The sequence below is a fragment of the Dreissena polymorpha genome, chromosome 5 (assembly GCF_020536995.1).
Source record: "Dreissena polymorpha isolate Duluth1 chromosome 5, UMN_Dpol_1.0, whole genome shotgun sequence".
Taxonomy (NCBI): domain Eukaryota; kingdom Metazoa; phylum Mollusca; class Bivalvia; order Myida; family Dreissenidae; genus Dreissena; species Dreissena polymorpha.
In genome coordinates, this window is record NC_068359.1 from 89,786,034 (window position 1) to 89,802,873 (window position 16,840).

At 32.6% G+C, this 16,840-nt stretch overlaps 1 protein-coding gene across 1 annotated transcript; it reads right to left on the bottom strand.

Annotated features, from left to right (window-relative positions):
• Positions 1 to 3,671: 3,671 nt before the first annotated feature.
• LOC127831453 (kielin/chordin-like protein) lies at positions 3,672 to 16,259 on the bottom strand. The gene is made up of 4 exons (XM_052356435.1): positions 16,196 to 16,259; positions 13,942 to 14,055; positions 5,890 to 6,021; positions 3,672 to 3,793 (listed from the first exon to the last, which is right to left on the bottom strand). The coding sequence occupies exons 1-4, from the start codon at positions 16,257 to 16,259 to the stop codon at positions 3,672 to 3,674; spliced, it is 432 nt and encodes a 143-aa protein (XP_052212395.1).
• Positions 16,260 to 16,840: the final 581 nt, after the last annotated feature.

The following is a 16,840-nucleotide window of genomic DNA, read 5'->3' on the forward strand; positions in this document are numbered from 1 at the left end:
GTTTTTGTATATATGATTACGTGTGACATTTTTAACTCACAAACGCGCGTGTTATATACATAATTTACTATAAAAGATAAACACTTACCTTAGTCAGTCACATTTGAGTGGTTTTAAATGCTCAATGTCATTAGTATCGACAATATATAGCAAATACACGAGAGAAACATTGTCTGCTGTCGACGAATTTGACATTTTGTCAGGTCTAACATATGGTTCAAATCTAACCTATATCATCGCGGTGATTTGTTAGATACATTACCTGTCTAACCGGCATGTTGCATTGAATGTGTCATCCGTAAATGATATGTAAGAATATAGTTTTGCAAAATCGCAATATTTTTCTTTCTAAAAATAAAACTGATTAGAGACAAATTGAATAAATACATAATGACATTTTAGCTTAACTCAAGTTATTTTGTTAAACAGTCAGTTATGTTGAATCTGATTGTTTATTTATATGACTATATTTAATTACAACTAGCGTTAAAGTGTTCACACAGTTTATTCTTGGCAGGACCATGCGTTGCACCATTCAAGATTTCATAATATTTGCTATGTTGCATGACATACTAGTATACAGTTATTCAAATTAATAAAATAACTGTTGGGAAATATATATTTTTGCTTTCAGTTTCTTTTAATAAACGATTTGCAATAGTCAAATGAAGCCATACAAATGTATTTAGTGAGTTATGCTTCTATCGATTTGCAGTACGGGATATTATATATGCATTGTAAGTTAATCGTAATAAACGTATGTATATAAAAAAGTGCATGGCATAATTTACATTTCTAGGAATTCTTCATTAATGTATTATATATATATATATATATATATATATATATATATATATATATATATATATATACATTAATGAAGACATTATATATCTTTATATATTATAAATAATATATTTGATATTTATTCATATTTATTTATGTTCATATTTATTTATTAAATTATGTTTATTTATTTATTCCTTTTTATCATTAACATGATTAAAACTCCTCCATTTAATGTTTAAACACAAATGTTCCCTTTCATTTTATTGCTTTCCTTTGAAAACCGTTTAAACGCAAAAACGAATCTGTACTAAGTGTCAAAAGTTAAACGTTGTCGATTACCGTAAGCCGAAACAGTTTCAAAACGGTATTGAAATGCGTTGGAAAAAGTACAATTGAAGATTGTGAAAAGAGTAGTAGAAATATGTTTTATCTATTAATATTCATTCGCATGAATTCATAAAAGCGATGATCGTGATGACTTGTTGATTCAATTAACATTTCGATATTTACAGATTGCTGTATAATTGGAGATTACAAGAAAAATACTACTCTTTCTTTTAAAGGCGTTCAGAATCAATTCGACTACTGCGATACTCAATAATAACCATGTGCGTGAGGTTAAACTATTCCCGTTAAGACTTATCGGCAGCATATCGGATACAAAAAAGTTTTGTTAAGAATACGGTAGTAATCGTGTTCGGTATTATTATCAAAAAGGTTCTGAATTATAACAAATTATGTACACTGATACATTTTTGTTATCAACTTTAACTCAAATAGTAGATATTTGTTTATGTATTATATATGGTTTTGTAAATATATTCCCAACACATTTCACCGGTTTTCATTATCGGCCTTAGCCGTTGAGTATTAACTGGCAGAACGTATAAACAATGTAAGCGTTTTGTTAAGGGAAAGTTTTGTTCATTTGTTTTTTTTCAACACAAGTGACACAATCCATAAGCGTTTATGAAGTCTATACAAACATCTCATCTGAGTGTATAAATGTAAAATAATTTGTAATTGAAATGTAAGGGCTGTGCATGAGAAAAACTATTCAGATAAGTTCTTCTGAAATTGCACCTCAAATAAAGGGCACTCTTCTGTCTGTTCATGGTGTTGCAGAACATTTATAAATTACGATAAGTGCAGTAAAGCGTTTAACCCATTTATGCCTAGTGGACTATCCCATCCTTCTGAATTGGATATATTTATTTCCAAAATTAGGGATGTCTTGTATATTTATTTCTATATTTACAATATTTCTTACAGAAATTCCATTTAGCAAACAGCGCAGACCCTGATGAGACACCGCATGATGCGGCGTCTCATTTGTGTCTACGCTGTTTGTCAATGCCTTTTTACTAGACGCTAGGCATAAATGGGTTAACCAAGCAGTACTACTGTGGTAGGCAGTAATGTACTTTAATTCGGGATGATAAAACCCTTTATCGTACCACCGCATTGATATCTGCCTCATATAACGGTGCCTTATATATTTTTTTATATCATGGTCAACAGGAAGTTCTTATATCAGTCAATGTTTGGAGTTACGTGGGCTTTTCAAGTAAGTCAACAATTTCTATCAACATGAATCAGGTTCAACAAAACAAACAATTTGATACCAAGAACGCATACATTTTAGTCTAGTTTAAAGTCATAAATCACAAAAACGTTTTTTTTTAAATCACCACAGCCCGCACTAGAGAAGTTAAATAACGTCATCAATGGGACAATACATATTAAATATCAATACAGTCATTGCACTCGAAAGTGTTGCAAAGAAACTCAAGACAAATGATAACTGTATGAGTATCCTCAACTGTTTAAACTAACGAATTAAAACGATATTGACACGATCATCAAAATGTCAATCTTAATACACATCTCCAAAATGGCGTCTCCAAACTATTCGGTGAAGTGTGTTCTTCGATTAAATTTGTCACTGCAGTCAATTCCTGATCTCCAATTCAAGACGTGTATAATTAAAGCGGGTGTACTCTTCTTATTCGTAGTGCAAACAACTTTTTTGTTCTCTATACGATGTTTAAAATAAGCGATTATTCGTGTCGACTATTCAAACGCCGTTGCTATATGTATGTCAACGTGTAAAAAGCCGGATAAGCAAAATCAGCGTACATTTTAAATATAAAAAATGAATTGTTTTGCAGATTTTTAGGAAAATGTGGTATGATAAACAGAACAACAAGTTACTGTCCCATTTTTTGTAATATATCAGGCGAGGCTTAGAATAAAATAAAGCCTCGCAGTTATATTATTATAAGCCTCGCCTGCTATTTTACAAAACGATAGGACAGTAACCTGTTATTCTCTATCTACACGCCTCATCCGCTAACTCCCAACTTATATCAGCAGATAGACTGAGGCCGTAGCAGTGACTTTTAGATTATTTGAAACGACAGACCTCATGAAAAAAACAACAGTTTACATGACATGCAAGTCCCTGAATGTTACCAAATTTTGAAACAGTAAATTAAAGTGTTATCTTGTAAATTCGTCGGATTACTTTAGGTACCAGAAAATAAATGATACATAACAAACCGCCGTTTTGGTAAAAGTTATGGTAGAATGTATTAGCAGTTTAAAGGAGTGGATACAAATCAACAACAACATTCAATAAATAAACAATGGGTACATATTGTGCAGTTTATTCCACTCGACAAACTATTTTACAGAACAAATACTTTTAATTTAGTACAATTAATATTAGCTTAAGAAATTAAAATTAACTTCAGATTTCTGCCATTGATGAACTAATTTTACTATTTTGACTTAAAAGATCACATATGCCTTAACATTAGCTAATAACAATAATATTAGAAAGTTAGTGAAGTCGTAGTGATTAATAGATCTATGGCTGCTCACAGGTCACAGCTCAAGGTGCAGAGCAAATTGCCGTCCTCTTCACATTTGCATGTGATGCAGTCGTCCGGATGCCCGATTCTTTCGCCGACATGGAATGTGTTACCGTTGAATCGGCACACTAAAATCAGGAGGATGTAAGCCTAACGTTTCATCTTATGACTAATATCCTACTTGTACTGTTAAACGTTTATCGTAAGAAACGTGGCCGAATATGTTTACCGATACGTTTGTACAGGAACAAGACTGTATAAGCATATGTGCACAAGCACCTGGACCTATATACGAGCTGGGCGAATACATGTTCATGTCACATGCAGACCTGTTAATAGCTCACCATGACATGTTTATGGTCTATGGGAATTATGTCATACGGCAAGTGTAAAAAGTTCAATTAAAGAAACAGAAATGAAAGCAAATCTGATAACCATGAACCTAAATAGCGTTAGTTGTCACTGTGAGAAATATCAAAAGTATTACACAGTAATGCATTCAAATGATGTTTTCAGGTCGTGCTTATGATATATTATTTTAACAGCTTGCCTGTCAAACTGCCAAACATGAATATATACGAGTATATCATGTTGAAGGACACTCAGAAGTAAACGTTACTCCATTAGAGTTCATGCCAAAGTCCTGACTGTTATCAGTTCAATTAACATAAATGCACTTAAGGTCGGAAATTATGTGTAAACATGAAGCTTACATTTAACTACTTAGCTCATTGTGGCAGCACAAGGCTGCAGGGGACCGTTTAAATAAACATCGTAGTACACTTTTACGATACGATACATTTTTCGAAGATACATAATTGCTTAAGCCCATATCAATTGATTATAAATGTTCAGTACTTGATTAATTACATTGGCATCTCAAAAGCCGTATATATTTGACGAGCATGGCGTGCTAGTTCGTCTGCTTATTAAGATTACACAATTCTCTCGTATGTTAACATTTTCGTGCGATCGTTTATGAAACGGCCCAATATAGAGCTGCAACGATTCGATCCGATTCATCGAAAATCGATTCGAAATGCTTCGATTCGATTTCGATACCAAACCTACCAAATTCGATTCGATTCTTTAACATATATACATATAAATACATAGATACGTAAAGCGCGCTGTATTCTGCCTATTGATACAGGAAGGTGTAGGTTTTATCTTTACCTGTAATTACGACGCACACGATTGGTTGCTTATTACTTTAGTCATCCAATCAATAAGCCCGTTACCGTGTACTTTCGGAAAATGGCTGAACAAGTTGTTGCCGACAAATTAAAATTATCAGATGCGCCTAAGAAGCTAGAATCAAAAGTGTGGCAGTATTTTGGGTTTCAGGATGGTAGCCCTACCGATAAAGCAAAGTGTAAACTGTGCTTCACGGATGTGGCGTACGCTAAGTCCGGCTCAACCACTAATCTAATGCAATATGTCAAACGCAAACATAACGTTGATTTAGCAAGACTAAGACTTAGAGGTCGCACAAGTGCAACTACTCAAGTCGCCAGCCAGAAATGTAGTTATATTTCTGTTGGAGTTTTGTTAAGTTTATTAGAGAGTGTGATTTGTCCTACAGGTAGCAGGTGATGCTGTCATGGCACAATGGTAGACATGTTTATAGCGGTTTTGTGTAAAAGTATAATAGTGATAATACTACCATTCAACTGATTCCAGATACGTTCTTATGATTATTTATTTTTTTATTATTGTGTAATCAACACAATCTTCTAGTCAGAAGTTTTTTATATTAAAATTGAGTCCTAATTTGCTGTTCTTTTTTTATATGTTTTATTGAAATCACATTTGAACATAAATGTTAATTTTGAGGCATAAAAGTGAATATATGATAAAACTAGGTTTGAAGATGAATCGAATCGAAAAAATCGGTATCGGAGTTTCTGAAATCGAAATCGAATCGAATCGAGCTTTTGGTGAATCGTTGCAGCTCTAGCCCAATATTGATCTCTGATCGACTCACTTCCATATTAATCTCTTATCGACCTCATAATGGCAGTACAATGCTGCATATTAATCTCTAATCGACTCATCTCCATATTTATCTCTAATCGACCTCATAGTGACAGTACAATGCTGCATATTAATCTCTATTCGACTCATCCTCATATTAATCTCTAATCGAGTCACCTCCATATCAATCTCTAATCGACCTCATAGTGGCAGTATAATGCTGCATAATAATCTCTTATTGACTCACCTCCCGGAGTCACCTCACATCCATCCATGATCGTGCAAATTATGTTTCCATTTATACAATGGCACTTGTTGCAGTCTTGGTCCAGGAATACTGAGCCGTTAGGGTATTTCTTCAGACGGCCATTACAAGACCCTAAACATGATAAACCATGATAAACATGCCTAATAACAGGTTATACGATTGCGTTACAATATTTAAATTAGCTTGATTACATCGAAGCCTAAGGCGCTGAAACGTTCTCGAGAAGATTTTCTGTGTTGAACCAGTTCATGGTGTACTTTAGTGGGATATCAAAGACGCAAACACGGTTAGGATCGAACCCGTGGCTTTATGGTTGCCAGCGGACTGCATATCCACAAAATTATGAACTGTTAACGAGTGTGAAATGTACGCCATGGCGAGTACTATGAGTGTAGTATTATGAAATTACTATAATGGTTAACGTAATTAATTAATTTATTTTATTGATTTAAACTATATTATCCACTTCTTGAAAAAGTAAAATCGAAACAAATCAATAATTATCGCTGCTGTTGTGTAATATATTTTCTTGGTTACTGCAAAAATATAGAACAATGAATTGATAATTTACTATGCAGGTCAAACCATTTGCAAACTAAAGTGACATGTATGAAGTTATGATGTAATTATAATGCATTGATGTGAAAGTTTCCCATTAAACTATTTTACATGTAAAATGTAAAACACCAATGGCGAATCACTTAAATGGACCCTGCAAATGACAGAGAACTAGCAATTCTGTATATGTGATAACTTGAATATAAAAATATATCATATGAATAGAAACATCATCATACAATAATCATGCGTTAATAAACAATATTATTCATAAGTTCAAACTTACCCTCATCAGCTATCGCAACCGAAACGACGACATACATAATAACGATACAAGAAAGTGTTGCTTTCATGATGAATAGTTGACGTTGTATCCTGAAACAAAACACATTAACACATTAACCCTTTACATGCTGGGAAAATTGTCGTCTGCTAAAATTGTGTCTGCTTAATTTAAAAAAAAAGCATTTTCTTCGTTTTATTTCAAAGAATACTATCAGAATAGCTAACAGTTTGGATCCTGATGAGACGCCACGTTCTGTTGCGTATCATCTAGATACAAACTGTTTGCAAAGGCCTTCAAAATTTAGTTCCAGCACTGAAAGAGTTAACTCATAGAAACGGGTGGCTTAATGCTGCAATAATGGATCACATCTTTGATGCAGGTCATATAATGTAAAACTGAAGTTCAAACTCAGAAGAAGCTTTACAAATATTTTACACTGACAACACTGTTGATTTTCCAAAAAAATCCTTCATATGTACCTGCCCTAGTTTTTTGGGGCAAATTTAAATATTATTTATATCAATGAGTTAAATTATTAAAATATCAATATGTTTTGATTACATTAGCTAATTATATTATTATATTATTAAAAATGAAATACTTTGCAAGGAAAGTCCAATTCTGTTTTAATTAGTCTTAATTAGCTACTAGTAAAATTGAAAATATCAGTGACATCCAATAATTGGATCATATGCGTATGAATGCATATTTTTTTGACAGTAACATAGTACAATATTGAATTGTATAACAACAAATAACTATAGTTCCACAACCCAGCCCAACTCCAAACTTATCTGAGATAAGTACATTGATGATAACAATAATATGTAATATCAAGCATCTTCAAACAAAGCTATTTACAAAATTGTATATAATATGAATTATGTACCAACATTTATGTAATGTACCGGTACATTTATTTCAGTTAATTTCATGTCATTTTTGATTCAGATAAGCAGCGGCTGTTGTTCATTTTTGAAACTTTAGTTATATTTGAAATTTAAATCTACTAACACTTCAATAATTTATTGACGTGCTTATAGTTTTATTGAATTTACACAAGTAGAATTGAAACTTACCCCTGTTAGTTGGATCAGTTGTATGTTGAATGAATAAAACTTTATAATTTTCACAGTATTTATAGGAAACGCTTTCTTTTGATCGATGCTTACTGTGCCGTAAATAACACATCAAAGGGGATCGAATTGTACGTTTAGGCACTGAGAGCACCTTTACATTAATGATCGTTTAGCTTCGGGTAAATATATGACATATCGTAACAATATGGTACATCTATTTCCGTATTGTAAACTGAGTCACAATGAGTCATTTTAATACGAAAGTGCAAATATTTATATTTCTTCCTCTTGCAGATAAAAAAAACTATATAAAAATGACTCACATAGCATGGAATTATTTTACTTTGAGTTCATGAGTTAGACCTTGAACCGATTAAACAATCATGCATTGCTCTTCGCTAAAATACAATTGTTTACAGTTCATATAACGCTGGCAGAGGGCGAATTTAGTGTTTATGGCTATAACGCATTACTGTGCATGTGCTTATAACTTAAATATTGTCAGATGTGTATTTATAAAGATGCATTGGAATTGTTCAAGTTACATGAACATGCTTTCTGTTCTGTTTTGTTCTATAATAATGAACATGACCAACACACGGGCACCGTTTTTTTTCGATGTGTATATGATTATATAAGGATTATTTAGTACTAGTGTAAACATAACCAAAACGTAGCAGACGGAGCTCTTCTGTCATATACTATTCTATATTAATAAATTAAACAATTTATAACCGACTCTGCAGCGACATACATGATTAAACATTTTCAAACTCATACTCATTTTCACCTAAGCGTACATGTAGTAACAGCTTATCATAATACACATATACACAACCTGAACAATGATAATTGGTTAATTTGTAATACCACGCGTTCGGCCCAATATAAAATTATTTACAAAAATCAATAAAATATTAATAAAATATCAATATTCCCTTTGTACATTTACAGTAAAAACTAAACCTAGTAGTTAATATTGCATAACGGAGTAAATCTTTGCAACAACTCAAATATAAAGTTTATATTCTTATCACAATCAATAATATAAAATGGTTGCCTCCTTGATCTGAAACAAAAACAAACGCTTAAGTTAATCGTTTTATCATTGATACAAAGCATAAGCTAAAATGTCATTCAACTAACTTCCAAATACACAGTTGGTATGTGTCGTGGTGTTTATTAGTACACAATTGAAAAAGAAGTACATTTACATACGATAATTTATCAACTCTATGTGTTCTTTGTGGTCATATATGCCTAATTTGTAAAAGTTGTTATTCAACTAAAATACAGTATTTCGCGATGTAAATGTAATGTAGTAACTTTGTGTATACCTATTATACACAGGGTAAATCAAATGTCTTCCAAACCACTAAAGTCTTTATACATAAATTTTTGAACAGTGTTAGATGGGTGGACCTCCTATTTAAATGATTTAGTTTCATACTAGCAAAATAATTCTTCATTTTTTAGCCCTTTTGATTTAAAAACTATGGATGAACATCAAAGCAGTTAGCGCAATTTGTAAAAAAAACAAAAACAAATTAATAACCATTCATAAAGTGTGCTGTTGCATTTCACTGGCAATAACTCAACTGTTACTCAAAAGGAGTATCACTCTCAAGAGCTTGTACCAATTAAATTAATCAAAGAAACTTACAGAAAAATTAATGATGATTGTTCATTGCATTCGTCTAAACTCTTCAATTGCTACAAATTGAAATATTGATTTTCACAAGTCCCATTTGGCAGACATTTGTAAACATTTACCTATTGAACTTCATCAAAGAACTTTACCGAAAAATTAATGATGATTGTCCATTGCGTTCGTCTTAACTCTTTAATTGCTACAATTTGAAATATTGTTTTTCACAAGTCCCATGCGGCAGCCATTTGTAAACATTTACCTATAGCTAAATGTATCGATGAATTTCATTAGTTAAATGTATCCCGGTCAGCCAATCAAATAGCGCAGTTTATCAGTTACAGTCAATGAAGCGTGCTGTTTATATGGCGAAGGTTAGACTGTCTGTACACATGCCTGGGGGCTAATCTCACAAATTGACAGATGTTTATGGCTTAATTAGGGACATATGACAAGAAATACACAAGTGGATTGAAACTGTTAAGGGATAACTAAAAAATTATCGTATCTTGCCAGTCAGCTGGGGGGGGGGGGCTTTAGCCCCCACCTAAATACGCCTCTGACCTTTACTATATTATACAATATGGGAGATTGTTAAAATTTGATATGTTTGTGGGGCGTACTTAAGGATACAAACAACGATAATTAAACGATTTTATATTGAACAGGTATAGTCGTGCGTTATTAAAATGCACCAATTTATTATAAAGTGTTGGACATAAAATTAAATAATAAACTACGATAAGCATTATTTCCAAAAGTTTACAAAAACGTTTTTTAATGAAAGATCTTAATATGACTTTGTCTCAAAAGTATTCATTGATGGACACTTAAAATTTAAATAATTTCATAAGCATACGTGTCGTTTGAAATTGAAATCAATCAAGGCAGATTAACGGTTTTCCATAAAACCTACTGTTCGTTGGCATAACATGTTTCATGTGTATTTAACGATGACGTTGTTGTTCTCCTACGATACAGGGACATCTTTTTCCGTCGCCCATTAAGCTGTAAACAATTTAATTAAACGAACGCGAACACATATTACAAACAAACATATATTTGTGTCGTATATCATGATTTATTTGTGTTCAAAGTATATGTGAATACATCAGCTTAAAGGGACAGGCCATTGACAGGCGTGTTTATAATAGAGTTAAATAGTGCAACATATTGTATTTACAAATGATGATGTTCAGTTTATTTAAAGTAAAAAAAAGGTCGCCGGCTTGGCATTAACGCAACGTATCAAAACTTTATCATATATTTAGTTTTGTTATACAGTATGTAACTTTTTTGACCAAAACAAAATAACAGGTATCTGTAAAGTTTGTAAAATATGCTTTGTGCTTCAAGCGACGCTACTTAATATACAGTACAATACTCATAAAGAAAAAGTCGGTAGTGTAACATATGTTTGCAATGTATTGGATATTACAGAACCGATGGGATATATTGACAACTCAAAACATTTAAAATCAAGATACAGCTTTGATTTGCATTGTATTCAGGGTGAGTTATCTGATAGTACGGTCATACTCCTAACGATAATTATTATTTCAGCGATCAGTTTTCTATATTTTTTCTTCTGAGAAATGATCAAAAAAAAATATGACGTACGTAATAATTAATGTCTTACATATTAAATTGAACTTCATGTTAAAACAGCAATATTTATAATAAACGTCTTCATACAATTTTTAAATCATTACATTGAATTATGTGTAACATGTTTCGATAATTAAAGAAATAGAAACTTTCTTCTCACATGTTGTAATTTGTGTTTAAAACAGTCTTGTAATTCACATGCGGCATATTATCTATTAACACAATACTTTCGATTAAAAATTGTTAGCGCATTTCAATATTTTATTGAGGAGGAGCAGTATTTATGGTTTTGTTTTGGTTCAGTTTATTTGCCACGACATAAACTTTGCCCCAAGCCTTCGAGATCAATGAAAATGTGGTCGACGTTGTTTATGTTGCAGGTAGTCAATTGTTTTAAATACCCCAACAGTTAAATATCAAAGCTAGTAGTTATAAATGCATACACAAAAGGAGACCATAGCGTGAAACAACTTTTGATAACCTTTTTTAATGGATATTATCAGGTACCGATTAAAACCATATATATATCCTCACAAATGATTTGTTCTGTTTTCTATGTAATCTATGGCATCGGTTTTAACTTGACATGTTTAATGGCAAGCCAAAAATACCCCAGTTATAGACGCGAAATCATCTCATTGTTTATTACTCGCAACCTATTTGTACAGGTTGTGTGTTCAAACGTTTGTGTTAAAATATGCATCGAGAATTTTGCAGATATTTGAGAAAAAAATCTATATATAATTGTACCGTTATAGAAAACACTTAAATACATTTACCTCAAAAAATAATAAAACAATGTAAACAATATATCTAACAGTTAAACAATAATTGTATATGATCCACGAAATGTTTATGATACAACAGTCAACAAGATTTGCGCCGTGAAGAACGTTATGCCAGTGTGGCTTAAGTCTTTGGCGTTGTTTTTGAAGTTTCGCCGAACCGGAAGAATGCTATTTGTCGTTCTTACTTGATTGCCTAATAGACAATGATGGCTTGTTATAAATTACCGTATACTTATCTGTAACAGTCTATCACGAAATTATTCACGTGCCACATGGTTTCAATCCGTATTTAAAATGCAAAACGTGAAAATATGGTGTTATATTGGGATTTTATTTATTTTGTCATACAATCAGAATTTGATTAAACTACCATTGTAACAAATCCAACAAATCATCCCAATATACATTAATTGCTTGAAATATTAAAATTTTTTATACTTTGTACAATTAGGCATATTTTTTTGTTATATAGAGTACGGAAACTTATTTTGTCTTAGAAATATTCGTCTGAGGAAGTTGAAATAAATCGTAAGGCGAAAACACAAATCCATGTACATGGATTCCCAAGCTACAGCTTCATAAAAAACGCGTAAGAACGTAACGCACAGCAGTTTATACAATTAATGTGTTTACGATTTTTACGATTTATACTTGCCGCTATATTTGCACAGAAGGCATACTTCCAACTTAATCGTGAGTGTTGTACCCCGTCTGTATCTCGAGACTATTCGCTTCATCGTCGCCATAATTACTACGATTGCTATTGAAAATGACTTGCCATTTGAAAATATCCCATTCAATCTATTCATCAGAAAAAGTGACAACAACTCCTAAGATAAGTAATATGATATCTTTCTTGTTGCGTCCCTTTATTTGATAAGGTCCTTTCGTGGTATTTTAAGATGCATAGGCACATTTGATTTTACTTACACAGCTTTTTTCAATAAGCTCCAACTTAAATACATAATGTACTGTATAATATCCAAAGCAAAAATCGGTCTGCCATTCATCAATTTTATTTAATGCCCAAGCCAATGTGAAAAAGAATTTATCAATGCTTTGTATCAGAAAAATCTCTTTTAAGATGCAAGACTCTGTTTTACCCAGTTGTATGTACTTTGGCAATGACGCGTTCGCCCTCGGTATTGGAGAAATGCAATTCTTTTTCAAAAAACAAAACAAAACATAAATCTACATACACATTTGAACTATTCCGTCGCTGCATTGAGAGGCTCCCGTTCTAATCTTGTGTAGTGTCTTGAACATCGGATTGCAAGATATCAATTTGTAATACATTTCCACCCGAATGTTCCTTGTTGGCTGTTCTAAAAACTGTACTAAAGTTAGTCCGTTTTCTTTTAAAGAGGTAAACGTGGTGACTGAACAGTTTTCAAGAATACGGATGCGCAAATTTGAATACAATTAAATTGTTTCGCATATACACTTGTGTAAAGCAATGTGTACGTCATCATGAAATGTTTAATGAATTTTGTACAATTATATCGTGCGTATTTATTATGTTTTTGTTCATGTACTAGTTTACTAGTTTGCTACTGGAGTGGGGTAACAGTATGTGATCCTAAAATTCAGAGTATTTGTTGCTTCGGTGTATGATGGAATTTTATTTTCGGGAGTAATTGTATATAAATATTTTCACGAGAAACGTATAAACCTATTGTGCGCTTTCAGAATTTCGAGTTTATTTGACACAAAAAAACATATTTCACATTGCCAACTGGATTGAAAACGGATGATGCAAGAGTTTTAACTGGTTTTTATAAAAAAAAACACAAATACATTGATTGAAATACCAAATATAGTTGTAAATATGACACGCATAAGTATGCATTCATAAATTATATATCGTCAACATGATCAATTAACAGCGATGATTGAATCTCGTGTGTACATTAAGTTTATTAAGCATGACTTACCGATGAAAATAGAGTATTAATATTTGCTTTATGAAAGGATAATATAAAGGTACATACAAGTAAACATATGGTAAATATTAACACGTCATTATTGTATCTGTTTGTTTTTCCACAGGCTATTATAGCTAACATAACTTCATTGTGCACGCCGCAATCCCGTTTTTCCCACACACGCATGTGTTACAGCCGTCGGCATTCATGAAGCTGTCGCCGGCATTGTATTGGTTTCCGTTATACTCGCAAACTGAAATCAGACAAATATAATAAGTACTTTAAATATTGTAAATGTATATTTTACTTCAAATACATATGCTCAGTAATAACATTAAACTAATAAAGCTTTTCGAAACCATGTCTGCTTTTTATTGAAATGATCAACTTCCTATTTAAAAAAAAGAAAGTATCACAAGAACAGCATTATTAAAATACGATGTATACAACGTCTCAAACTAAACTACCGGTATTAAAAAAATAATTATAATATATTTTCAGAGACATATCAGAGATACTGACGCTTTTTGACAGCCACAATAACAAATAAACAATTTATAACGGGTCATATGTAGACCATTAGACAATAATACATGGAATACAAATACTTGATTTTAATACCAAAGCTTGCTTTTATATTTACGAGATTAAACAATATTGTTTAAGTTAAGCTAGATATTGATACATTGCAGAGATGTTATAGCTGTTTTATCGGATTAAATTCTCTTACATTGATACATTTATAAAATTGATTAAGGAGATAAACACATTTAAAGAGGTTTAACTTGTCAATAGAACCATTCCTGTAACACTGTTAAAATTCTTCGGTAGCTCATATTGGAAAACATAATCTGGTCGAAATGTAAAACATATAAATGGTATTTTGATTGATATATATATTTAGTTATTTGAATTCTGTTACCGAACCCGTATCATGAAATATGAGGAAAGCAATATAGTCCATATGGTTTGAACGTCCCCAATTTACGCTTCCAAAGTTGTTCGTTGTCTTCCGGTACTCGTCTGATCCATTTAATTTTTCGAGTCCTATGACCCGGAAGTCCGCGACGCTGTGGCCGTTCGTGTAAAAGTGCTCGGCAACCGGGTTATTGTTTCGAGTCCGTATCCGGGACAGGTTACGGAGATGTCGCTGGTACAGGGTATACAAAGGTCTTAAATCGTTCGCAGTGTACAGCGTAGACTACATTGGTGGATTTGCAGGTGACCTAGTTCCGCAAATTGTAGCTTTTGCCGTACATGATGGGGGCCGAAAAGTTCAGCGATACCACCGGCAAAAGCTACAATGTGCGGAACGAGGTCACCTGCAAATCCACCAATGTAGTCTACGCTGTACACTGCGAACGATTTAAGACCTTTGTTTACGTAGGGGAAACGGGAGATACCCTGTACCAGCGACATCTCCTTAACCTGTCCCGGATACGGACTCGACACAATGACCCGGTTGCCGAGCACTTTTACACGAACGGCCACAGCGTCGCGGACTTCCGGGTCATGGGACTCGAAACATTAAATGGATCGGACTAGTACCGGAAGACCATCGAACAACTTTGGAAGCGTAAATTGAGGAAATTCAAACCATATGGACTAAACACAAAAGACTAATAACAATGGCGCGCAATGTAACGTTCAATAATATAACGTCACTTCCGCTAAACATGATATGCTTCACAAATAAATGCCGCTGAAGAAGACCGAGAGGTCGAAAGCTACGGCAAAGTTACTAAAAGCGTTTTATTTATTTATATATATGTATATATATATATATATATATATATATATATATATATATATATATATATATATATATATATATATATATATATATATATATATATATATATGCGAACAACATATACATCTCTTCAAAATAGTGTTACTTTATCACGGAACCGTTGACTTTCAAGGACTCGTTCTCCTCAAATATACAAATATTAAATACACGATTTCGTATTACCACTTGATTAATGAATGTAACCGTTATATGTGTTAGTACAAATGAACACATTTTGGCAATGAAAGTTTGCTTAAAATGATTACTTGCCTCCTTGAGGCGGCGGTGGTGCACATAGCATCATCGTGCATCCTATATTTCCGTCAGCACAGAAGCACCTGTTACAACCGTCGTTGTTAATGAACGACGAAATGTGCGCGTATTTTATGCCATTCTCGCCAATGCATGGCCCTAAACATAATTAATTATACATATATTTTATAAAAAAAATATTTCGCAATTTACACTAGTGTAATTGAAGCACTGAATGCTATCTGCAAGCTAGTTTTCGTCGGTTTTAACCTGTTTTTTAAATATGTATGTCAGAAAATTATGTTAATGTATTTTTAACGAGTATTTATAATTATAATAAAAAACTCACTTTCTTCCGCTTTTGCCGAAATGACTACTGATAGCATCATGAGACCCACGAGAAATGATTCCATTTTGAATATTCAATGTCTTCTCCTGAAAATAGTCAATACACTAAAAAGTCTTGTTGAAACATAAAATATCGTTTACATTTGACAGTTAATTACAGTTCATTGCATGTTTTTAAACCAGAAATTTAAAACATAAATGCAGCCCGTAAGTAACTATAATTCAGAAGAATTTTGTATGCACTATTAAATTTTTAATTTTAAACAAACCAATATGGATCATCAATTTTTTTTATCACACATGATGCTTTGTTGTTGTTGCTTTGTTGTTGTGTATTTTATGATATTCAAATAACAGCATTATATATAATCCTCGTATCAGCATGCCTATATTCGATATGTTTGACGAAAGCGGCATGCAAAACTAATCTTAGTAAGTAATAAGACATTTGTGCTTAATGTATATTGGTTTTATTATAGACACTATATATAGCAACTCTACGACGGTCATCTGTCCAGCTGTCGACATAAGGGTCGCATAGATTGACATAGGTCTGGGGCCGCAAGCGAGCAAGGCAGCTGTTTAACCTATTGCATTGTGCCAATTTAGTTTCGGGCAAATATATTAATATGTTTGACAAATTGGT

What these genes read in the sequence shown, in the direction of transcription:
- LOC127831453 (XM_052356435.1), bottom strand. Translation starts at nt 16,259, where the DNA reads ATGGAATCATTTCTCGTGGGTCTCATGATGCTATCAGTAGTCATTTCG. An exon ending in GGCGTGCACAATGAAGTTAT is followed by an intron (nt 6,022 to 13,941) that starts GTTAGCTATAAT and finishes TATCATGTTTAG; the next exon opens with GGTCTTGTAATGGCCGTCTG. An exon ending in ATGTGAGGTGACTCCGGGAG is followed by an intron (nt 3,794 to 5,889) that starts GTGAGTCAATAA and finishes TCCTGATTTTAG; the next exon opens with TGTGCCGATTCAACGGTAAC.